At 42.0% G+C, this 26,520-nt stretch overlaps 1 protein-coding gene across 1 annotated transcript in view; it reads left to right on the plus strand.

Moving 5' to 3' along the window:
* The window catches only part of usp48 (ubiquitin specific peptidase 48), a 142,347-nt gene that overhangs the window by 72,659 nt on the left and 43,168 nt on the right, over window positions 1-26,520 (plus strand). The window contains exons 10-14 of the mRNA XM_078239187.1: window positions 1,988-2,122; window positions 3,701-3,850; window positions 9,873-10,073; window positions 15,048-15,162; window positions 20,357-20,499. Of these exons, the coding sequence (XP_078095313.1) occupies window positions 1,988-2,122; window positions 3,701-3,850; window positions 9,873-10,073; window positions 15,048-15,162; window positions 20,357-20,499 (744 nt within the window). The remainder of the gene's footprint in view (window positions 1-1,987; window positions 2,123-3,700; window positions 3,851-9,872; window positions 10,074-15,047; window positions 15,163-20,356; window positions 20,500-26,520) is intronic.

Genomic DNA, 26,520 nt, shown 5'->3' on the forward strand with positions numbered 1-26,520 from the left:
AATCTAATACTTTAGTATTTGACTTTATTTTAAACAATAGACCTGCTTGAGAATTTGCTCTTGTTCTTTGCCTATTCTGATTAAACTGTCAGCTTTTGCTTTGGGTCAGAATAATTAGTTCGTATTGTGCGAATCCTCCTCCCATGCTCTTTTTCTCCCCCTCCTTTTTCCATAGCCATCTTCCTTTTCTTTTCCTTCTCATCCTCCTCTCCCCATTTAATGTCAGTATTGAGGATGGCATCAGCATTAAACCCCACTGAGCCCTCATCCATGAGCCTATGCTTTTAATAGGAGTTGCTGGATAACCATTGGAAATAGGAATCATGGTCAATTACCCTCTGATTTAACCCAGAGATGCTGAAGCCAATTATAGTGACATTAGCGTATCTTCATTGTATAATCAAATTTTTATACTTTGTGTTTGAACATTTGTTTAGGTTCTTGAAAGATTTTGAGGATTTTTCATTCTTGATTTGCTTCTAATCTTAACGTATTTATCTCTTATTTTAAGTTTCTCTAGTCTTTGATCTAGTTTTGTTGCAATAATTGAAAAACCATTTGTTTTATTTTGAAAATACTAATGCTATATATATCTTAGTTATTAAACCACGTAATGTACCCCAACTTTCTTTCTACCTTCCAGTAAGTTACAAGCTGTACAAAAAAGCAGGATCTCAGATTCAAAGACTTGCATTAATGTGATACCCTTAAAGTAATAAAGGGTATTTATTACTTCCCAAATTGCTTTACTGCAATACAATGAAACCAAAATTAACTATTCTACAGGAGCAGACATTCGGGCAGGTGACTGAAAAATTGTTCAAAGAAGTGAGTTTTAAGAACATCTTGAAAGAAGTTTGAGATGAAGGGAAGTTTGGAATTCCAGACCTTGGGTCTAAATGGCTGAAGTAACAGCCACCACTGATGGAATGAGGGGTATACAAGAGGATAGAGTTGGAAGCGCTGCTCCTTTGTCAGGTGATGAAGGAGCAGTGCTCCGAAAGCTTGTGACTCCAAATAAACTTGTTGGACTTTAATCTGGTGTTGTGAGACTTCTTACTGTGCGCTCCCCAGCCCAATGCCGGCATCTCCACAGTCATAGCTAATTAGTGAGGAGAAGAGTGATGGGTGAATGCGACTGGCTATGGGCAGCAAAGTTTGGAATGAACATGGGTTTATAGATTCTAGCATACGCAGCAATTTGCTTTTATCTTAAGTTTATACAGGATGGCAGAGGGGTGGCAACCCAGGATAACATTTGAATGGCCTGGAGGTAGCAAAATCAGCAGATGGTAGAGGTGGAAATGGGCAATATTAAGGAGGTACAAATAGGGAGGCTTTGTGATGGAGAGGATATGGAGTCAAAAGCTTATTTCTGGGTCAAGTGGACCTGCCAGGCTTGTGAACAGCCTTGATCCGCTTGAGACCAGAGATGAGAATGGCGTCAGTGGTTAGGGTTAATGTCATAGACTGATGATAATTGCATTAGTCTTCTGAATGATTAAATGGAGGAAATTTCAGTGCATCGTAGACTGAATGTCAGGCAGGTTGCTAGATAATAGAGGCCGTGGAGGGAGAAGGGGTGGTGAGGTAGAGCTGGGTATGCTATCAGTGTACTAGTAAAATGTGCAGAGGGGAAGCAAAGAACTGAGGAATAGAAAGAGTTAAACTCTAGCTATTTTCCTGATCTCAAATTACACTTGAAGGGTTAAGATCAATTGCTGTCTTCGAATGAAACCATATAGGAAAGTTGAATGCCTGCACTTTGTCATTTGGAACACCTTGTTAGAATGATATATCATAATGCATATAACTGCTTCTGTTGTGACATAACTACAGCATGCTAATTAATATAATCAAAGCTTCCCTTTGAATTCTCTAGCCATTAATTTTATCCTGGTGTACCTAAGATGTGGTCTTGTCCTTTCTTGCATATTTCCCTTCTCTTGCCAGTATTAATGTTCTGATTTTATATTGCACTTTTTAGCTGAGCCTTCAAAGTCCCAGACACGGAAACCTAAATGTGTGAAAGGTGTTCACTGTTCCAGGAATGCTTACATGTTGGTGTACAGGCGGAAAGTGGAAGGAGGCAAAGAAAAGGAAATAACTGTTCAACTCCCATGTAAGCATCTATCTCTCTCAAGTTTATTTTCTCCCACAGTGCTTTCATAGAATCATTGCAGCACAGAAAAGGGCTATTCGGCCCATTGTGTCTGTGCTGGCTCTTCTAAGGTGCAGTTCACATACTGCCTGTCCCCACAACCCTGCACAGATTTCTCCTGTGCAGATATTTAGAACATTTTTTGGGAAAATGTAGAAAAAGTGATGGGACAGAAGGAGACCACTCTATCCATCATGTCTGTCAGTCACTCAGCCTGATCCCATCTTCCAGCATTTGGTTTGTGGGGACTCCACCTGCATAGCCAGAGTTGAGGATTTCTGCCTGTACTACCTGTTCAGATAGTGGGTTCCACACCCCTATTACCCTCTGGGCGAAACCATTTTACATTGTCTGTCTGTCTGGGTCTTTCTCTCTCTATCTCTTTTGCTGGAAGAAAACCTTGGTTTTGTTGGGGTGCATGTTGAATGACATCGAGCCATTTGTGTATAGAACGTAGAACAGTACAGCACAGAACAGGCCCTTCGGCCCACGATGTTGTGCCGAGCTTTTTCTGAAACCAAGATCAAGCTATCCCACTCCCTATCATCCTGGTGTGCTCCATGTGCCTATCCAATAACCACGTAAATGTTCCTAAAGTGTCTGACTCCACTATCACTGCAGGCAGTCCATTCCACACCCCAACCACTCTCTGCGTAAAGAACCTACCTCTGATATCCTTCCTATATCTCCCACCACGAACCCTATAGTTATGCCCCCTTGTACTAGCTCCATCCACCCGAGGAAATAGTCTTTGAACGTTCACTTTATCTATCCCCTTCATCATTTTATAAACCTCTATTAAGTCTCCCCTCAGCCTCCTCCGCTCCAGCGAGAACAGCCCTAGCTCCCTCAACCTTTGCTCATAAGACCTACCCTCCAAACCAGGCAGCATCCTGGTAAATCTCCTCTGCACTCTTTCCAGCGCTTCCACATCCTTCTTATAGTGAGGTGACCAGAACTGCACACAATATTCCAAATGTGGTCTCACCAAGGTCCTGTACAGTTGCAGCATAACCCCACGGCTCTTAAACTATTGTTATCTAAAGCCTATTTTTGGGAAGATATGTGTCACTTCTGGAAAATAGGGACCTGATGGAGAACCAATGGAGCGTCTGCCCAATGCACTTTCCTTTTCCTATCTCACCCCCACCCTGCTCCCAACCACTCCACCAGCCCCGCCATCTCTCCAGCCAATTAATCTGAAGTAGTATAGTGTTAAAGTTACTTGGCATACAGTGCAATGTACATCTCAGTGCTGTAAGAAGCACTGGTCCAGGAACCCAAAAACTCTGCTTGTAGCACTCTAGTGCAGATGACTTTCAAACTAATTTCTACTTCTTTATAGAAGTTAACAACATACAATTAATTGAAAAGAGATTGCTTATAATAATTTTATTGTTCATGTATAGAATCAATAACTTTGTGGGTTTGTGACCTGGTAAAAATTCTGCATCAGTTGTGGGGTTTTTGGATTTGTGGCTCTATGCATTAAGCCCGGATATTTCCTGCTCCTAAGGAACTTCCTGTCTCTTTTTGCAGCGCATTTACAAAAGATGGTTGAACGTGACAACAAAAAATTTGAGGAGTGGTGCATGGAAATGGCTGAGATGCGAAAGCAAAGTGTGGACAAAGGCAAAGCCAAGCATGAGGAGGTGCAAGAGCTCTTTAACATGTTACCAGCTAAAGAAGGTCTGTAAATTTAACAGAGGATGAAGTTCAGTTATTGTATGTACACCCGTGTAAAGAATTTTCTTGTTGTAACAAAATGAAAGTCGCCAAAGTCCCAGAGGACCATAGGCTGCTCTCCCCCCCGATTAGAGAGAATCATAGAATCCCCACAGTGCAGAAGGAGGCCATTTGGCCCATCGAGCCTGCACTGACAGCAATCCCACCCAGACCCCAACCCCATAACCCCACGTATTTACCCTGCTAATCCCCCTGACACGAAGGGGCAATTTAGCAGGGGCAATCAAACTAACCTGCACATCTTTGGACTGTGGGGGGAAACCGGAGCACCCGGAGGAAACCCGAGCAAGAGAATTGCCTGGTGGTGACTTAACCTCAGGCAAGGGGCAAAGTTGAGAAGGCAAGACCTTCATAGATAAGCTCAGCTATTACGGGAATTGAACCTGTACTGTTTGCGTTTCTCCGCATCATAGAACCATAGAAAATTACAGCTCAGAAACAGGCCTTTTGGCCCTTCTTGTCTGTGCCGAACCATTTTATGCCTAGTCCCACTGACCTGCACTTGGACCATATCCCCCCACACCCCTCTCATCCATGAACCCGTCCAAGTTTTTCTTAAATGTTAAAAGTGACCCCTCATTTACCACTTTATCCGGCAGCTCATTCGACACTCCCACCACTCTCTGCGTGAAGAAGCCCCCCCTAATATTCCCTTTAAACTTTTCTCCTTTCACCCTTAACCCATGCCCTCTGGTTTTTTTCTCCCCTAGCCTCAGCGGAAAAAGCCTGCTTGCATTCACTCTATCTATACCCATCAAAATCTTATACACCTCTATCAAATCTCCCCTCAATCTTCTACGCTCCAGGGAATAAAGTCCCAACCTATTCAATCTCTCTCTGTAACTCAGCTTCTCAAGTCCCGGCAACATCCTTGTGAACCTTCTCTGCACATAAACCAGCTATTCGTACAGGAGACCTATTGTTAACGCTGAATAGGTGACATAGGTGGAAGTAACAGTGGAAAGTTCGTTGATCCTGCTAAAATAGTTGAACATATAAGAATCAATCTCAGCGTATTGATTCCTTGTCAAGAAAACTGATTTTAAGTTTTAAATAAATATTTCAGAGTAGTTACTTAGTCATAAGTTGCCCGAATGGTCTTGTGAACAACCAGAAACTTGCTTCCAATACTGATCGCTGAACTCACCTGTGCTACAGTTGTTCTTGGTTAGGAAGGGGCGGTATCAGACCTGTTCCTAATTTTGATTTAATATCTGGTGACCCATACTGGTGCGTTTGTAGAAGGGTGGAATTGGGATTGGCTGTGATGGCTTGCATGATAATTGCCTGACGATACAGACTTGCAAAAGGAATCTCCACTAGGGTCCAATAAGACAAGACTGCCAGTCCTGCTGGATTATACACATCCAGATAGAGAAGGGAAATAATGGGGGGAAAACAGATCAATAGCAAATCTTTTGAAGGCAATTTTTAAAATATATTTGAATATATAGAGATAACTAGAGAAAAATATTAAAAATTGATCGCAAATTTGTATTCTTTTACATATTATGGTCTAGCCTTTGCAGTAGGAATAACAGTGACAATTTGTAGTGCCACTTATTAAAGATTAAATAGCTAAGATGCAAGCAAAATACTGCAGATGTTGGAATCAAACAAAAACAGAAAATGCTGGAAAATCTCAGCAGGCCTGACAGTATCTGTGGAGAGATATCAAATATCTGCAAACAAATATCTACATCAGAAGGACCTTGGGGTCCGGGTCCATAGGACTCTTAAATCAACCTCGCTGGTAGAGGAGGTGGTTAAGAAGGTGTATGGTGTCCTGGCCTTCATCAATCGAGGGATTGAGTTTAGGAGTCGGGAGATAATGATGCAGCTTTATAAGACCCTCGTCAGACCCCACTTAGAGTACTGTGCTCAGTTCTGGTCGCCTCATTACAGGAGGGATGTGGAAATGATTGAAAGGGTGCAGAGAAGATTTACAAGGATGTTGCCTGGATTGGTTGGCATGTCTTATGAGGATAGGTTGAGGGAGCTCGGTCTTTTCTCCTTGGAGAGACGAAGGATGAGAGGTGACCTGATAGAGGTGTACAAGATGTTGAGAGGTATAGATCGGGTGGATTCTCGGAGGCTTTTTCCCAGGGCTGAAATGGCTGCTATGAGATGACACAGGTTTAGGGTGCTGGGGAGTAGGTACAGAGGAGATATCAGGGGTAAGTTTTTCACTCAGAGGGTGGTGGGTGAGTGGAATCGGCTGCCATCAGTGGTGGTGGAGGCAAACTCGATAGGGTCTTTTAAGAGACTTTTGGATGAGTACATGGAACTTAATAGGATTGAGGGTTATAGGTAAGCCTATGTATAAGCCTAGGTAGGTAGGGACATGACTGGCGCAACTTGTGGGCCGAAGGGCCTGTTTGTGCTGTATTTTTTCTATGTTCTTCTTCTATATCTGGGGACTAGATATGCGTGAAAATCAGGAGCTTGTTGTCTGAGTTGCCATGTTTCTCCATAAGCTTCATTACATATGCCTTTCTCACTAAGATTTAAAGTTCTTGAAGCTGCCCATGTCCTCTTGGGTGATTAATTTATATTGATGATCCCTAGTTTTGGAATCTCTGTGAAAATATCATTGTCTACCCTGTCAAACCACTTAGTCATTTTAAAGACCTCTGTTAGGTCTTTCGAGGAAAAAACTGATAGCTACATTTTCTCAATTCTCAGTATCCTCCTTTTTGAATCTTAATTATCCTTTTCTATATATAGTATGGAGAACAGAACTGTACACAGATGTGTAACTATTCTATACAAGTTTAGCACGGTGCTGTTTTCGACTATAGTCATCTAGAAATGATCCACTGAGCTTTGGTCGCATTTTCTTTGGCTTTGTTGACATGTGTTGCTACTTTAAACAATTTGTGAATCTGTTCTCATAGAGCTGCCCTATTCACACTCTTATTTTCCAAGGGCAAGTGGCTAGATTGTTCCTCAGAATGCACACCTCACATTTATTCGGATCAGACTTAATTTACTGTCCTGCAAGTTTATTAATGATGTGTCTAAATCCTTATTTCTTTCTCTCTAAGTTTAAGTTTATTTATTAGTGTCACAAGTAGGCTTACATTAGCACTGCAATGAAGTTACTGTGAAAATCCCCCAGTCGCCAAACTCCGATGCCTGTTCGGGTACGCTGAGCGAGAATTTAGCACGGCCAGTGCACCTAATCAGCACGTCTTTCGGACTGTGGGAGGAAATCGGAGCACCCAGGGGAAACCAATACAGACACTAACTTTCCCCCTTAAAACCTTTGATCAAGCTCTGCCCTCATATTAACTTAATGGGCTTAATATCAAATTTGCATTAACATTCCTCTGAAGCACTTCTGTAGAAATAATGCTATATAATTACAAGTTGCTGTCCTGTAGTTTGCCTGTCTTCAGCCATGACCACACTGCTAAATTTGGTGGCTGTATATTTTGAAATTGTATGTCTGATTCATGAGCCCAAATAGTTTGTATAATTAATAAATTACAGTGGTCCAGCATTCCGAGTGGAATATTGCACCCCGCCATATACCCTAAATAGTTTTCATCCCTAATGTTTTATAGCCAACTTGCTATCCATTCTGCTTTTGCTACTTTGGCCTTAACTGTGAGTCTGCTATGCAATAACATATTGAAGATTTGTACTCAATAAAACTTGTACTTATGTTTTGGAATGCATGTGTGATGTCATCGTGAGGTATAAGAGAGGGAACAGAAGCTACTATATCATCTCAAATAGATAGGAACCCTAAATTGTGTCATATCAGATGAAAGATATTTTCTCACACATACTGGACTCAAAAGAATGTCAGGGTGAATGGAGCTTATTGATTGATGATAGACTTGTTACAGCACGGAAGGGGGCGAATCTGTCCGCCATGTCTGTGCTGTATCTCTGCAAGAGGAACCGAGTTTCTCTATCAATTCTGTCCAAATCCCTTGTGGTTTTAAATATTTCTATCAAATCTCCTCTCAACCTTCTCTTTGAGGAGAATAGCCTGACATAGACATAGAAGATAGGAGCAGGAGGAGGCAATTTGGCCCTTTGAGCCTGCACCGTCATTCATTATAATCATGGCTGATCGTCCAACTCAATTGCCTAATCCTACATTTTCCCCATAAGCTTTGATCCCATTTGCCCCAAGTGCTATATCCAGCTGCTTCTTGAATACATTCAATGTTTTGGCATCAACTACTTCCTGTGGTAATGAATTCCATTACTACTTCAATCTCTCCATATAACTAACGACCCTCATCCCTGGAACAATTTTTCTAAGCCTTTGTCTAGCTTCTTTCATGCCTTTGTGATAATTAGTATTGGGAATTTAGGGCAGTGTGATGGCACAATGGTTAGCGCTCACAGTGCCAGGAACCCAGGTTCAATTCCAGCCTTGGGTGACTGTCCGTGTGGAGTTTGCATGTTCTCCCTGTGTCTACGTGGGTTTCTTACAGGTTCCCCCGATTTCCTCCCGCAGTCCGAAGATGTGCAGGTTAGGTGGATTGGCCATGGCAAATGGTCCCTTAGTGTCCAAAGATGTGTAGATTAGGTGAATTATCCATGGTAAATGAGCAGGGATAGGGTGGGAAATGGGCTGAGTAAGATGCTCTTTTGGAAAGTCGGTGCAGACTCGAGGGGCCGAATGGCCTATTCCAGCATGGTAGGGATTCTATCAATGTTGTACAGAATAGTTCAGAAAATGAGATGAGGCAATATTCTTTTCAGAAAATGAGTATTCTGAAAATTGGGCATTGCTGGCTGGTGCATGTAGAAAACTTCAGTTTAGTTTCGAAAGACTACTTTGTTATGTGAGGAAAATGTATATGGCATGCAGACATACAAGAAAAGTGGATAGAAAAAGCCCAGTTGTTGCACAGTTCTGGACACCACAATATTAAAAAGGAAGTTGCAGATATTGAATAGGTACAGAAGAGATTGAGGGGATGGAGGGACTGAATTCTATAAACGGGCGCCTTTCCATTGTAAAAGAGGCTGAGAGGTGTTGCTCTGTTTTGGGATTCTTGAGAGGCTAGTTAATGTTGCTTATGATGAACTGTTTGATGTTGTGGAGAACTGCAGAGCCAGAGAACACTGGGCTTTAAAGGAAGTAAATTCAAAACCACTCTGAAAAGATTATTATCGAGTGGCAAGTTTATTGGAGCAGACTCCCTACAGTGACAGTGTACGCTGATAGTATTGATTCCTTCAAATAAAAGATTTTCAGAAAATACTTTTAATTCTATATGAGAGAACTTTGAGGCATGGTGTAGTAGGTATAGCAATTTTTGGAAGGCACCAGTGACTTTGGACCTACAATTCCCATTACTTTCCATGGTTTTCTTTCCGCCTTTTGTCTGGGTCTGCTTTAGACTGGTGGAGGTTGATTACTGAGATTAGTCAATTGTACCATACCAGAATGGAAGAGAACTTGATGAAACATTTCCTGTGTTCCTGGCTTGGTGAGCCTGTCACACGTAACCGTGTTACAATCAGCCAACATGTTCCCCACATCTATATACACACACACACACACACACACACACACACAGCCTGCCTCACTCGCACCAGCAGCTGTGTAAGCTAAAAAAAATTCCCATTTCTCTCGCAAGAAGCATTAATTTGCGGATAAAGTTCCACATGTGCTGGTATCCCGTGAGTTCTCCCCATTGGCCATTCTGCAGGTGTGAACCTGCTTGATGAGTTTTGGCAGTACATTTGGCCATTGGTGGCGTCACCTCTTCACAGCTGCCTCTACTTTTCCTGCCAGTCTGGCAGTATCTGGAGAGAGAAACAGAGTTAACGTTTTGAGTCCGTATGACTTTTCAGACTCCTTTTTTATTTTAACTACTGAAGGTGTTGACTCAAAACTTTCGCAGAATAAACATTGCGTTGTTATTTTAATATAATGTCAAAGTAACGCTAGTTAATGATCATGGACTAAAACTTTCAATTTTTGTTTTAGACGAGCACTATGAATTTCTACCAGTAGATTGGTTACGGAAGTGGCTGGATGACTCTGCAGTAACAAAGCCAATTGATAATTCTTGTCACCTCTGTGCGCATAACAGACTTATTCCTGACAAAATCTGTGATGTTAAAAGGATCTCCCAGAAAGCAGCTGATATCTTCTATGCTAGATATGGAGGTGGTCCCAGATTAGATGGTAAGTAAGCCAGTTTGTAATGTTTTTTGTAAAAGGTCTACAGAATTTACTATGATCAAAAACTCAATTGGAAGAGTTAAATTTAGAAATCTTAGTGCCATTAAACTCTGTTGGTTCAAGTGCACTGCACTAAAATTGCAGAATGGGCGCGTAAGTGGCAAATTCATTTCCCTGTCGACAGGTGTGAGATGATGCATTTTGGTAGGAAGAATAAAGAGACCGCATTTTTCAGAAAATAGTCTCCAAATGGGATAGAGGAGCAAAGGAATCTGGAGTACCATTACACATCACGAAGTACTTGCACGCGTTAATAAGCCCATTTTAGGAAAAAAGCAAACAAAGCCCTGGCGTTCATTTCTAAAGGAACAGAATTGGAAGCAGAAAATTTTATTAAATTTGTAAAGAACCATGATTAGATCACACTGAATACTGTGGAGATCTGACCTCCAGGTTTTCAAGAAGTTTTTGGGGTGCCACCAGAACTGAAAGACTACAGAACTGAGAGACTATACCTATTAGGAAAGATTGACCAGACTTCGAGACATTTTCTCTGAAAAAGAGAATGCTTAGTGGTGGCCTGATAGCTATTACAATACCATGAAAGAGTGGACATGGGGAAATAGATGAAGCAAAGAGCAGGGATTCATTTCAAGACAGGTTAGATACACGAGGGAGATAGGAATGTAGTATATCAATTAGGTTTGCTGAAGGTAAAATGGGACGGGGCCTTGTATGGCACGTAAGTACTGACATGGATTCTTTGGGATCAAATGGTTTGTTTCTGTTTTAAATGCTATGTAATTCTTTGCCATTTTCCTTTGTTTGCCTTAATTTTTCCAAAGATGTTGGGTTACAAAAGTAAATTTTTTGGGGGTGAAAAATATTGCTTTCTTGGTGCACAAAAATGCTGCATTATCCGGTGTCTTTTTGCCCATTTTTACAGAAAGCATTCTTATTAGTTTTTTCAAAGCTTTTCTTTAATTTTGTTCATTGGCCCATTCCAACCTATTTTCATATGCTTATTATGTTTCCCTATTGTTTGGGTTTGGGTTTTGATTGCCACTCCTTGAGGCTGTATTAAGTGGAAGCAGCCTGGCAGTGCTCTCGTACAGCCTGGATTCTGCCTGACTGGAATTACAGTTGTGAACAGAAAAGAACATTACAGATATAGAGCAGCCTCTCCCAAAAATTAAACTTCAAATGCAAGTATGCAGTAGGGAGAATCCTCTCAATTATTTAAATTAATGTCTGGTAGCTTTAAAAAATGATGTGGAGATGCTGGTGTTGGACTGGGGTAAGCACAGTAAGAAGTCTCACAACACCTGGTTAAAGTCCAACAGGTTTATTTGGTAGCACAAGCCACTAGCTTTCGGAGCGCTGCTCCTTTATCAGATGAGTGACAGTTTTGTTCACAAACAGGGCATATAAAGACACAAACTCAATTTATAAGATAATGGTTGGAATGCGAGTCTTTAAAGACTCGCATTCCAAACAGTAAAGTCTTTAAAGTCTCGCATTCCAACCATTATCTTGTAAATTGAGTTTGTGTCTTTATATGCCCTGTTTGTGAACAAAACTCCCACTCACCTGATGAAGGAGCAGCGCTCCGAAAGCTTGTGGCTTGTGCTATCAAATAAACCTGTTGGACTTTAACCAGGTGTTGTGAGACTTCTTACTAAGCTTAAGAAAATGCCCATGAGGTCCACTTGCTTGCTGCCTGAGCATTTTGTCAATCCAGGTCAAAGCTTTTGTGGTATCTAATGGAAGTACCGTGACACTTTTCCAGAGATTCTTGCATACACATACACTCTGGAAATAGTGGTGCTCTAACTCTGGGATTCCACTACAAATTCAGTATTGGTGCTAATCTGGAACCATTTTGCACATTTGTTAAGTTTGTCAAATAAATGTACCCTAAGATCAACCTAGATTCTTACAGCTCCTTGCCAGTGCGCCTGATCTCTTGACTCATGATTTCCAGACATTTTGATGTGTTTTCCAAGCTCTGCATGGTGCCCACTGTGAGCTGAGTCAAGGGATGGCAGCGCTTTAGGTGAGATTTGCCATCTTTGATTGTTTAAATATTTGATCTACTCCCATGCTGACATTGTCAATAGTTGGTTCTTCTCTATCATTGTCTTTCTTTCTGAAATCATGGTTATCACTCCATTCCCCCCCCACCCCCTCCCCCAAACTCAACCAAAAACCAACACATCTGCAGCTAGCACTATGTCAGAAAAATAATGGGACCTACTGACACTGCACTCTCAGAACTGACAGGAAAGCTGTCATCAGCTAATAACCACTTCTGCCTGAAATCCTGAAGACTGGGGCAAGGTACTATAACTTTACTGCAGTTTAGCGACTCCAGTTTTACAGAAACTCTGAGCTCAGTAATTGCACAAATAGCATGGAACAGATTCAACTACTTCTGACTGAAGTGGATTACATGTTCTTCGCAACAGGATCTGGCAAGAGAGGAATCCATAAATCACTCAATTTAAGGAGGAGTTTCCTTGATTTTACTATCAGCTGAGAATGGGAAATTTTACAGGGGAAAGCATTTTCTTCTCTCACTCCGAGAGGAAGAGGGGAATTTGATTGAGGAAGCTTTTTCACACTGCATTTTTCTTTACCTGAAATCGGCGCACTATGTTAGCATTTGAGTCAACTTTATCTGTAAGTAATCTGCATAGATTAGAACAGTAAGAAGTCTCACAACACCAGGTTAAAGTCCAACAGGTTTATTTGGCAACACTAGCTTTCGGAGTCATTAGAACAGATTAGAACAGCCCAGATCTCCACATCTGAGAGAGTTAGTATTTAACAATCTAATAGCAAGCATGTTTTTAAAAAAAATTAAAAACAGCAGCAAAATTTAATTGACGGTTCAGGAATATGCTACTCCTGAGAAACTGAGTCCTTTTCACTGTTTGTGATAGAGTGACAACACAGAAACATACAAATGCTTGTCTTGCTGCCATTATGAAGACACTTGAAATCATAGAAACCCTACAGTGCAGAAGGAGGCCTTTCGGCCCATCGAGTCTGCACCGACCACAATCCCACCCAGGCCCTACCCCCACATATTTACCCGCTAATCTACGCATCTCAGGGGCAATTTTTAACCTGGCCAATCAACCTAACCCGCACATCTTTGGACTGTGGGAGGAAACCGGAGCACCCGGAGGAAACCCACGCAGACACGAGGAGAATGTGCAAACTCCACACAGACAGTGACCCAAGCCGGGAATCGAACCCGGGACCCTGGAGCTGTGAAGCAGCAGTGCTAACCACTGTGCTACCGTGCCGTGTTGAGTGAGCTTGATGGCTGCCTTCCTCCAATAATCAGGCTTTCTTGAAGAGGATTGTTTGTTTATGATGGGCGACACAAGTCTGTAACATGAATTGGCATCAAAAATTGGGGTTTCACAAAGGTGACTATGGGGAACGCATTGCAGCCGGGATCACTTTTCTGAGTATGGCGGCAAGTCGAGTGAGCATTGCTCTGCATCAGGCTTGTTATATCGCTCTTTGAATTGCTCAATGTTGACATAAACTGACCAAGGTAGAATAAGTTACTAAAAGCGACAGTGCTAGTTTTTTTTAAAATTCTGTTCATTTGTTTTGACCTGAGTTGGGAGTTTGTGCATTTGGTACCAACATTTAGGAACTTGGTGAAAATGCATTTTCACAAACAGAGTAAGATGTTGTTTTACTTAAATGTGATTAATCTTTCTCTTAATTGTGGTATCCAGAATTGACCATAATATTCCAGCAGGCTCTAAGCATATATTTTATGAAGATGTAGCATCATTTCCTTGATTTTTGTACTTGGGCTTCTGGTTAAAAATGATTGTTTGTCTCTTCAGCCTCCTCAACTTGCCCCATCATCTTGAAACACTGATTTTCCCCATGCCTCCCTGTTCCTGCACTCCCTCCTCCTTTAAAGTTGTTCCATTTAGTTTATATCGACTCTCGTTCTTCCTACCAAAATGAATTGTAAAAGTGGTTCTCGCATGATTCTCAGTTATAAGACAAAGTTAAAAAGGAAACTATTTCATTTGCTGCTCTGGTAAGGATGAACCATTTGCAACATGGCCAGCTCTGCATAAGCCAGCCTTGTATAACTTTGGGGCTAGATTTCAGATTTTTGCACAGCAGCTGTCTTGGTTCTATTTCTTTCCTTTTGTGTTGTGCATATTCTACCAGATGTTAAAAGTATAAAACATATGGAGTGAAGTGTAGTCCATTTGCTGGTAATTTAACATTTTGTTCATGTTGACTTAGTGAAATAACAAACTTGCACACATGTAGCACCTTGCATGTCCTCAGGAAGCCCCAGAGCACTTCACACCCAATAAATATTTTTGTTGATTTATTTTAGATCTGTTCAGTTTTATGGGCAGTAGAGTCCAGTAAAGCATGGCTGGTATATCCTGCATGTGGTTCTTGTGGAGCACATGGCATGCTGTGCTGATCTGCTAAAGCCTTTTTCTTGCAAAGCCATTTTCAACACTCCGTCTGAACTTTGCAGTGTTGTGGAGGGTCAGGGAGGGTGAGTGTGGCTAAGAGAAACCTGTTGCCTGATGCTCTTCCACAGTTCATTTTAATATTCTTTTCTCCTTTCTCCTGCCTGTGTTTCATCTCCATAGAGCCTATTCAGCCAGTGTCTACCCAGTCACTGTTCTGTGTATCACCTGGGATTCGGTTGTGCCTTTTTACCCAATGCAGTGAATGTGGGAGCATCTCCTGGTATTTTGCACATCTACATGAGCTATTCTTCAGCATCCTCGATAACCTTAATTTACTAGTGAAATCCTCTACTTGTTAAACACCTGGAAGAATCTTTTGAGCTAAACATTAAATACTAATATTAATCTGGATGTGGCAGTCTTGCAAGAACCAAAATGTAGAATATGAAAGTTGTAAACTAAGTATTACATACTAATGAAACACTCTTCTTATCCTTAGCTTCTGCTTTATGTAGAGATTGTGTGGTGGAGAAATGCAGGATCCTTAGATTAAAGAATCAGTTAAATGAAGATTACAAGATTATTTCCAACCTGACCAGATCCACATTACAAAGGTACGTTGTGTTTTGAAACTATCCATTCTATTTAAGCAGGCAAGAAAAATGTTTTTTTCTATTTGTCTGAAAGACACTGCTTATTTCTATTGTGGATTTTGGTATAGCTCTGTTGCCATATTTATTTTAAAACTTTAATATATTTTGTCACTTTGCATGCTTGCTTTCTCATCTATTCTTTCTTGTCTTCACCTAACTGGCATCACTGAATTTTATGTTTAGGTAGTTGTGTGCAAGGAAAGATGATGTTGAACAATTTGAGCTTGTACTTGAAATTTAAAAGAATGAGGTGATCTTATTGCAATATTTCTAGGAGACTTGATAGAATTTATGCTGCGAAAATGTTTCCCATTGTGGAGAAATCTAGGGAGGTTGGGGGGTATAGTTTTAGAGTAAGGGATCCTCCGTTTAAAACCGAGATGAGGAATTTCTTCTCCAAGGATCATGATTCAATGGAATTCTCTAACCCAGAGAGTTATGAAGGTTGAATCATTGAGTTTATTCAAGGCTAAGACACATTTTTAAACTATAGGGTGTAGAGGGTTATAGGGACAGATAGGAAAGTGGAATTGCAGCCAAGATCAGATCAACCATGATCTTATTGAATGGCAGAGAAGTCTCAAGGGTCCAAATGGCTTACTCTTATTTCTTTTGTTCTTAATGTTCTTATGAAGTGAAAAGGCAAGCTGCCCTCAATCTTTAGCCAGCGTTTGAAACTACCTTAGAACAGAAGCCAGCATTTCTAAGCCTGCTTTAATGACTATCATCTGGTAGCTCTGACATCCATCAATATGAAGTGCTTCGAAAGATTAGCCATGGCATGAATCAATTCCAGCCTCCCGGATTGCTTGGATCCACTACAGTTCGCCTCCCGCCGCAACAAGTCCACAGCAGACGCCATCTCCCTAGCCCTGCACTCAATCCTGGAACACCTAGACAACAAGGACACCTATGTCAGACTCCTGCTTATTGACTACAGCTCAGCCTTCAACACCATTATTCCTACAAAACTCATCTCCAAACTCTGTGGCCTGGGCCTCGGCTCCTCCCTCTGCGACTGCATCCTGAACCTCCTAACCCATAGACCACAATCAGTAAGGATAGGCAACAACACCTCCTCCCTGATCATCCTCAACACCGGTGCCCCACAAGGCTGTGGCCTCAGTCCCCACTATACTCCTTATACACCTATGACTGTGTGGCCAAATTCCCCTGCAACTCGATTTTCAAGTTTGCTGATGACAGCAGTGTAGGGGTCAGATCTCACAATGACGAGAGGGTAGGGGAATGAGTTAGAGAATCTGGTGAACTGGTGTGATGACAATAATCTCTCCCTTAATGTCAACAAAACGAAGGAGATTGTCATAAACTTCATGAGAACATGCCCCTGGCTACATCAATGGGGATGAAGTAGAAATGGTCGAGACCTTCAAGTTTCTAAGTGTCCCGATCACTAACAACCTGTCCTGGTCCCCCCATGCTGACACTATAGTTAAGAAAGCCCACCAACGCCTGTACTTTCTCAGAAGACTAAGGAAATTGGCATGTCAGCTATAACTCTCACCAACTTTTACAGATGCACCATAAAAAGCATTCTTCCTGGTTGCATCACAGCTTGGTATGGTTCCTGCTCTTCCCAAGACTGCAAAAAACTACAAAAGGTTGTGAACGTAGCCCAATCCATCACGCAAACCAGCCTCCCATCCATTAACTCTGTCTACACTTCCCGCTGCCTCGGAAAAGCAGCCAGCGTAATTAAGGACCCCACACACCCCGGACATTCTCTCTTCCACCTTCCTCCATTGGTGAAAAAGATACAAAAGTCTGAGGTCACGTACCAACTGACTCAAGAACAGCTTCTTCCCTGCTGCCATCAGACTTGTGAATGGACCTACCTCGCACTAAGTTGATCTTTCTCTACACCCTAGCTATGACTGTAACACTACACTCTGCACTCTCTCGTTTCCTTCTCTATGAACGGTATGCTTTGTCTGTATAGTGCGCAAGAAACAATACTTTTCACTGTATGCTAATACATTGACAATAATAAATCAAATCAAAATTCTTCACTAAGTATATGGCATCATGGATGGCTGTTCTGAGCTTTACTAGTTGATCAGCTGTTATAAATGTGATGGTTTTGGGGCTCCAGATTAAATGCTCTTGATTTTTAATGTTGAGGATTTGTCAGGGGTGGGTATAAGACATCAGAAAGTACTGACGGTTGTCAGATTTTGGAATAACTTAATTAGAGTGTTGAAGGAAGAAAATAGCTGAGATTTCCAAGGTTAGCAGTTGCTTGGGCAACAAAGAGGGAAGATTGGAAAATGGACCTTGGGATTTTCCAAGATTCATTTGTAGTATGCCAAAAGAGTGATGCTGTGGACAATGAGTTGAAAAGCTGTCTTATAAGATGTTCTGAGCACTGATGATGGTCCCATACATTATTAAAAGCGCCTTGCTGTTGGGAAAGGTCACTTCTCCATTAGCACTCTCAGCTGCAGCTATGTTTATCATCTCCTCAGACTGAAGGAGTAAGATTCTTCTCTGCTTGAATGCTATGCAACTTGCCACTGGGGTGTCTTTATGTCTGATGCCTATTGAAGCACAAGGTGCTTTTGTTTAATACCTGATTTGTTCTTGCACTTTTGAAGGAACCTTTTAAGGAAAGTTCCATCGATAGGGAAGGCAGCCTGAAAGACATTGTCACTCAGGATTAGCCTTGGGAGCCACAAGTTTCTCAGCACCCATCTTTCCAGCTGATCATTGTGGGGATCTAACTTGTTTTTGAACCTTTATGTTTGCAGATAAAACATTTTCTTTCCTTGACTTGTGGCCATCAGTAATCATTTCTTTCAGACTTTAAACTTTCATAAAAGCAACCTAAAAATTAAAAATAAGCCTCATATATCTATGAAACATTTTGCATATTGCATACTGCCTCTTTATGGCATCTGTTCTGATTTTGTATCTCCTTTAGACTTGATATAAACCTCTTCCTGGTACAGATCATTCTTCCTATTTGATGTCTAAGATATTGAATGAAAATAATGTACAACGTATTTGACAGTCTAAAACCAAAACAGAGTTGGTGCCAACGATATAACAAGATTTTGGGTTAAACATATGAAGTAGACATATTGCTTTAAAAAATGAGCCTTGCTAGAGCCACTTGTATCTCATTAATGAATAGGAAAAAAACAGAAGAAATGGGAATAACCTGTACAGCTCCTGTAAAGCCTGCTCTGCCATTTGATAAGATGATGGCTTATTCTCTTTATCAGCTCCACTTTCCCACCCAATCACCAAATTCCTTGATTCCCTTAAAGGTCTTAAAATCTGCCTTGAACGTCTTGGAATATACTCAACGATTGAGTATCCACAGCCCTCTGGAGTAGATCTCTCCAAAGATTTGCAACCCTCTGAAGAATTTTTTCATCTCCGTTATCTTTGTGATCACCTCTTGTTGCTGATACCCACAGTTTCATAATATCTGGAATTTGAAGTATTTCTAATGCGACAGAATTTTGGATGATTCTGCACTTGTATTGGACAATGTGTAAACAGATTAGCAAATTGGGAATTTAAGGCTAACATATTTGGATCACTGTATTTGGTGGAAGGAGCTTCGAATAAAGAAGATTACGTTACCACTGCTGCACAGCCTGGTTTAAATCCTTAATTGCTAATTGCACTTTTTGCTTTTGCTCTCTGCCACACACCCTTGCCTTAGAGTTTCAAAAAACCTTTTTTCAAGCAGCTTGCACCCTGCTGTCCACCAATTGGGATTTATCTTCACTGTCAATTTGATAGATTAAGTTCTGTGGCTGCTGTTGAGTCTCCTGTTTGGCACAGAGTAAAGAACTGGCACTGAATGCACCTCCTGTTAAAATCAACAAGTACATCTTGTAATTTAGCCAGTTGTTTAGTTTGATGCCCATTACTAAGCACCATTTGCCTATATGAATTGTAAACTATTTTGTGAATTTAGGTGGCTGGAATCTATCAAGAACATCTATAGTGTGGGAAAAGCACTACCCTATATGCAAAGGGTTTGTGTTCTCTTCATATGTAAGGTAGCTGCAGACAAAAATCCACTGACTTTCATAAAGCATATTGTCTGAATCTAATGGTGAAAAGTGATGAGTTCTGGTATTTCAGGCTGATATTCCTCAAATTTAATTTCTGAATCACAATCATTTATACTAATGGATTTCCCAGAGCTTAGCTTGGTGAGGCAGCGGTTTTCTAAGAATAAGGATATTGTGTTAAGCTGTGTGACCACGTTTTACTGACTTATTAGCAGTGACATCTTGGGGCCGGGGAGTACCAACAAGCTTTGGAATCTGACATCCTTGGAATCCAGATCTCTTGATCCAGTGCTATTTCTGGGGGAAGAGGGAAATCACAAGATCTGGTAGCATTGGGAGAGAGTACCAGAAATACTGAAGAGATGCGTCCTGGCAGTACAGGGCAGATTGTGGGTTCATCATAGAAATCATAGAAACCCTATTGTACAGAAAGAGGCCATTCGGCCCATCGAGTCTGCACCGACCACAATCCCACCCAGGCCCTACCCCCATATCCCTAGAGTAGAGCTTGCTTATAATGTGGCTATAGAAGATCATTGTGGATGATACCTAGGGTTGTTGCCCTCCCAGATTGCCCAGGGCTGTCCCACACTGAGCATTGATTTGCAAAGGTACTATTACTAGCAGCCAAAGCGAACCTCGTCTTTAAATTTCTCATGGCTGCAGTGGCTCCCCACATTTTGTGTTGTCATTAGCTGCTGCTGCAGGGAAGCCCCCAACTTTTGTGACCTTTCTGATGCTTCAGAGAACCAACTCCATCTGTGGTGTGATTGAAATGGAGATTGGTGGATGAAGAAACAGAATGCTGTCACCATAACACTGGTTGTAAGCCCAAATCTATTCTGGATACTGCATCTTGTTCAGAGAAGGATGCTACTGACTGAGTAAGTGATCTCAGTTACCATGTTAGATGGTTAACAGCTCCCCTAACACACTTATGTTAAGTAATGTGCTTGTGCAAGTAAACCTTTTGTGCATTTGCCATCGTTTATTACTGAGATTAGGTACTGTCCTGACACTTGGAACTCCTGATTAGTAAAGTTAATCTATTAGATTGTTAGTTAGATGTTGGTTTGAAACCAATCACCTCTTGACTTTTCCAGCCATGAAGGATATTGGGTGGGAAAAGCCTCACTCCGAAGTTGGCGTCAACTTGCACTAAATCAATTGGATGGGAAGGAAGACGACCCAGAACATGCTGATGGGAAAAGCAATGGAGAAGGCCCAAACGATCTGCACGCCAAAGGTATTTTTCCAAAAGGGGTTTGTTAAGGGTGCAGCTATCCCATTATCCCAGCTTAAGTAGACAATGAGAAATGATAAATCTCACACACAGCTGCTTTCCTAACCACAGAGCTGTTGTATGCGTCTTTTGCAACCATAGAACCATAGAAAATTACAGCTCAGAAACAGGCCTTTAGGCCCTTCTTGTCTGTGCCGACCATTTTTTGCCTAGTCCCTTGGACCATATCCCTCCACACCCCTCTCATCCATGAACCCGTCCAAGTTTTTCTTAAATGTTAAAAGTGACCCCGCATTTACCACTTTATCCGGCAGCTCATTCCACACTCCCACCACTCTCTGCGTGAAGAAGCCCCCCTTAATATTCCCTTTAAACTTTTCTCCTTTCACCCTTAACCCATGCCCTCTGGTTTTTTTCTCCCCTGGCCTCAGTGGAAAAAGCCTGCTTGCATTCACTCTATCTATACCCATCAAAATCTTATACACCTCTATCAAATCTCCCCTCATTCTTCTACGCTCCAGGGAATAAAGTCCCAACCTATTCAATCTCTCTCTGTAACTCAGCTTCTCAAGTCCCGGCAACATCCTTGTGAACCTTCTCTGCACTCTTTCAACCTTATTTACATCCTTCCTGTAACTAGGTGACCAAAACTGTACACGATACTCAAAATCCGGCCTCACCAATGCCTTATATAACCTTACCATAACACTCCAACTTTTATACTCGATACTCCGACTTATAAAGGCCATTGTACCAAAGGCACTCTTTACGACCCTATCCACCTGTGACATCACTTTTAGGGAATTCTGTACCTGTATTCCCAGATCCCTCTGTTCAACTGCACTCTTCAGAGTCCTACCATTTACCCTGTACGTTCTACTTTGGTTTGCCCTTCCAAAGTGCAATATCTCACACTTGTCTGCGAAAAATATAAACCTGTTGGACTTTAACCTAGTGTTGTTAAACTTCTTACTGTATTAAATTCCATTTGCCATTTTTCAGCCCATTTTTCTAGTTGGTCCAAATCCCTCTGCAAGCTTTGAAAACCTTCCTCACTGTCCACTACACCTCCAATCTTTGTATCATCAGCAAATTTGCTGATCCAATTTACCACATTATCATCCAGATCATTGATATAGATGACAAACAACAATGGACCCAACACCGATCCCTGCGGCACACCACTAGTAAGAAGTTTAACAACGCCAGGTTAAAGTCCAACAGGTTTATTTGGTAGCAAAAGCCACACAAGCTTTCGGAGCCCCAAGCCCCTTCTTCAGGCGAGCCCCTTCTTCACTCACCTGAAGAAGGGGCTTGGGGCTCCGAAAGCTTGTGTGGCTTTTGCTACCAAATAAACCTGTTGGACTTTAACCTGGTGTTGTTAATCTTCTTACTGTGTTTACCCCAGTCCAGCGCCGGCATCTCCACATCATGCACACCACTAGTCACAGGCCTCCACTCAGAGAAGCAATCCTCCACAACCACTCTCTGGCTTCTTCCATTGAGCCAGTGTCTAATCCAATTTACTACCTCTCCATGTATACCCAGCGACTGAACCTTCCTAACTAACCTCCCATGAGGGACCTTGTCAAAGGCCTTGCTGAAATCCAGGTAGACAACATCCACCACCTTCCCTTCATCCACTTTCCTGGTAACCTCCTCGAAAAACTCTAATAGATTGGTCAAACATGACCTACCACGCACAAAGCCAAATTCAACACTAGCTTCCCTCAAGGTCCGTGGGAATACCCTGTCCGGTCCTGGGGATTTATCCACTCTGATTTGCCTCAAGACAGCAAGCACCTCCTCCCCTTTAATCTGTAACAGTTCCATGACCTCCCTACCTGGTTGCCCTATTTCCGTAGACTCCATGCCTGTTTCCTCAGTAAATACGGATGCAAAAAAACCATTTAGTATCTCCCCCATCTCTTTTGGTTCCATACACAGTCTACCACGCTGGTCTTCAAGAGGACCAATTTTATCCCTCACTATCCTTTTGCTCCTAACATACCTATAGAAGCTCTTTGGATTTTCCTTCACTCTGTCTGCCAAAGCAACCTCATGTCTTCTTTTAGCCCTCCTGATTTCCCTCTTAAGTAGCTTCTTGCACTTTTTATACTCCTCGAGCATCTGATCTGTTCCTTGCTGCCTGTACATTTCATATAACTCTCTCTTCCTCTTAATCAGTGTTACAATCTCCCTCGAGAACCAAGGTTCCTTATTCCTATTTACTTTGCCTTTAATCCTGACAGGAACATACAAACTCTGCATTCTCAAAATTTCTCCTTTGAAGGCCTCCCACTTTCCATTTACATCCTTACCTGAGAACAGCCCGTGCCAATCCACACTTCCCAGATCCCTTCTCATTTCATCAAATTTGGCCTTTTTCCAGTTCAGAACTTCAACCCGAGGACCAGATCTATCCTTATCCATGATCAGGTTGAAACTAATGGCATTATGATCACTGGATCCAAAGTGTTCCCTCACACTCTCATCCATCACCTGCCCTAACTCATTTCCCAATTGGAGATCCAATATCACATCCTCTCTAGTTGGCACCCCTATATACTGATGTAGAAAATTCTCCTGAACACATTTTACAAACTCTACCCCGTCTAAACCTTTAACAGTATGCGAGTCCCAATCTATATGTGGAAACTTAAAATCCCCTACTATCACAACTTTGTGTTTCTTGCAGTTGTCAGCTATCTCTCTGCTGATTTGCTCCTCCAGTTCTCGCTGACTATTGGGTGGTCTATAATACAACCCTATTAATGTGGTCATACCTTTCCTGTTTCTCAGCTCCACCCATAGGGCCTCTGTAGACAAGTTCCCTAATCTATCCTGCCTGAGTACCGCTGTAACATTTTCCTTGACCAACAATGCCACCCCTCCCACCTTTTATCCCTCTGCCTCTATCACGCCTGAAACATCGGAACCCTGGAACATTGAGCTGCCAGTCCTGCCCCTCCTGTAGCCAAGTTTCACTAATGGCTATAATGTCATATTTCCATGTGTCTACCCACGCCTTCAGCTCATCTGCCTTCCCCACAATACTCCTGGCATTGAAATAGACACACCTCAAAAGATTATTTCCACCACACTCAACCCTTCCATTTGTGATTTTGCTTGAACTAACCTGTCTTTTTACCCCTGCTCCACTATCTGCTCTGGCACTCTGGTTCCCACCCCCCTGCAAATCTAGTTTGTCTTGCATCAGTGTCTGATTGAAAATTTGTGGTAATTCATTGCAACATCCTTCATAAGGTGTAGGGATTTGTCCAGATTTGGCTTTGGTTCTGGTAACATCACATGCTAATCACACCTGTAAAAGGTACCCTTACGTTGTACAGGATGGCATCTGCTCCCATTTTGTATAAAGAACAAAGAAAATTACAGCACAGGAACAGGCCCTTCGGCCCTCCAAGCCTGCACTGACCATGCTGCCCAACTGATCTAAAACCCCCTACCCTTCCAGGGACCGTATCTCTCTATTCCCATCCTATTCATGTATTTGTCCTGACGCCCCTTAAAACTCACTATTGTATCTGCTTCCACTACCCCCCCCCGGCAGCAAGTTTCAGGCACTAAAGCCTTGGGTTCTTTGTCGTAATGCTCATTATTATGTAATCAATGGTTCATTTTTCCACATTCTCAAAGATTTTTGCTCTCATCACTGCACTTTGGTCAGGCACTGTCTGCAGCTTTTAACATCTCAAGGAAACAGGTAGTTTGCAGTGTTTACTTGGGCCTCAGCTACTTTACTATATTGTCAACTTTGTTCCCTTTCACCTCTGGGCTACTTTGTGGAAATATAGGTCAATTCAAACTGCTGTAACAAACAACCATTATATCCTCAATCAAGGCAGAATCTGTCCATTTCAAGATGCAAGGCCAAAAATCCAAAGGAATTGTGTTTTGACATTGCAGAAAAGAATAAATAGCTGGGGCACTAACATCCATATTCTCACTTCAAAAGAGAGTTATGTGGGGGCTGCAGTGGGTGGAAACTGTCTTTCTGCAGTGTTCTCTGTGAACAATAGGCAGAAATGGAGTCACAGGCTACAGCAGGCTTCTACTGAGGACTTTGGGTAACTATTACCGGCAGCCAGATAAATGCTTAGGGGGTCTGGGGGAGTCATTGTGGTCGGAGAAGGGGAGGGTACACCAAGGTTTGGGAGACTCACGGCTTCCTGGTAGAAAGAGGGAACACACCTACTGTTCCTGGTCCACAAAGAAACATGAAATATTAAAAAATGACTTGTTTTTTTGGCCGGAAGTCCACTTGCTACCAGGTGAGACCATAATGTTTTCCCTGTGCAGGTCCCAAGTTAAAATTGCAGCCAGGCTGCAATGATGTAATCAGAGCCCATATATATAATATAGGTAGTGAAGAATTATGTTGCTGCCTTGTAGGTGTCTTAATGTCCTGCCCAAAAGAACTGGCTAAAATTACAACCCACTACTGCCATTTTAACTGCCTGCCACCTGGTTTCTGCTGGGAAGACTAAGTAATGAATTGTTCTCTCTCCCCAAAACTTGAAACAAAAGCAAGATTTAACCATTCTTGCTCATAGCAGTCTTTTTTTTGCGCGTTATGTTCAAAGCCTTTGATCCAGGCTCACTATTGACAACATTTATCTTGGCAGCATCCCATGTTCCTGAATTCTATCACAAACTAAAATCTAAAACTGACATGGTGTTGGCTTCGATGTATCCATGCAGACCCAATTGAGAAAAGCCCGGAAGGCGGAGCACTCCGTTCACCTTGCTTTAGGGTTACGGATCATTTAGTTACCCAGTGCTTTTGTAGGTAGCATTTAGTTTTCTAAAGAACAGGGTATCATATTGAGAACATTCGTGTTAAGCACTGAGTTTACAGCTGGCTTCAGTTCAGAACAAGCCATACAGATCCTCATAGAACCATAGAAACCCTACAGTACAGAAAGAGGCCATTCGGCCCATCGAGTCTGCACCGACCACAATCCCACCCAGGTCTTATCCCCATATCCCTACAGATTTAGCCACTAATCCCTCTAACCTACGCATCGCAGGACACCAAGGGCAATTTTTAGCATGGCCAATCAACCAAACCCGCACATCTTTGGACTGTGGGAGGAAATCGGAGCACCCAGAGGAAACCCACGCAGACACGAGGAGAATGTGCAAACTCCACACAGACAGTGACCCAAGGCGGGAATCGAACCCAGGTCCCTGGAGCTGTGGAGCAGCAGTGCTAACCACTGTGCTACTGTGCCGCCCATCCTGGAGATCTTTTCAGTGTAGGAGTAGGATCCCATGTTCAACACTGCCGATCTGCAATATGATAGCAGTTTCTTGTATAGTTCAGCATGTAACTTCCCAGAGCAGTTCAAAGTATTTGTATAGTGTACAGAACTTGATGCTAAACAATTGTGTGGTTGTGTGAAGGAGACCATGGGGATGATTACTGCCTGAAAACCAAAGGATTTTATCTGCTTCTGAAAAGTCATGATTTTTTTTCATTGCATGGTCACAGAATTGAACAGAATGAAGAAAGTTATTTGATTGAAGTTACAGCACTTACAATATGTTTAGAGATCTGGGGAGAGTCCTTATATTTGTGTAGCACTTCATCATACCAATATCTCGAGGCTCTTGTGCAGAATTTCTATCTGAATGCAGTGAACAATGGCAGGTATTCTGCATCAGCACTGATAGTATATTTTTGGTGTCATATGGTTGAGGAGGAATATTGGAAGGACGCTGGGAGAACTACATGTTCTTTGAATAGCGTTTTACTACATTAAAGATGTTCCATTAGTAGAAGCTGTTGTTACAAGAGCTTTATCATATTTGTCAATATTTGACAGAGCCTTAGTTTAACATCTCATTAAAAAGTTGACCCCTTTGGCATTAAAGCATTCTCTCTATTGGAGCACCAGTTTTTGTGTGCTGTAGTGGGGTACAGATCCTTAATCTCTGATGAGAGTAAGGTGCTAAGTTGAACATCCTTCACAGAATGGGAACAAGAACTTCCCGTTG

This window comes from Mustelus asterias, chromosome 22 (genome assembly GCF_964213995.1).
Source record: "Mustelus asterias chromosome 22, sMusAst1.hap1.1, whole genome shotgun sequence".
Classification (NCBI taxonomy): Eukaryota; Metazoa; Chordata; class Chondrichthyes; order Carcharhiniformes; family Triakidae; genus Mustelus; species Mustelus asterias.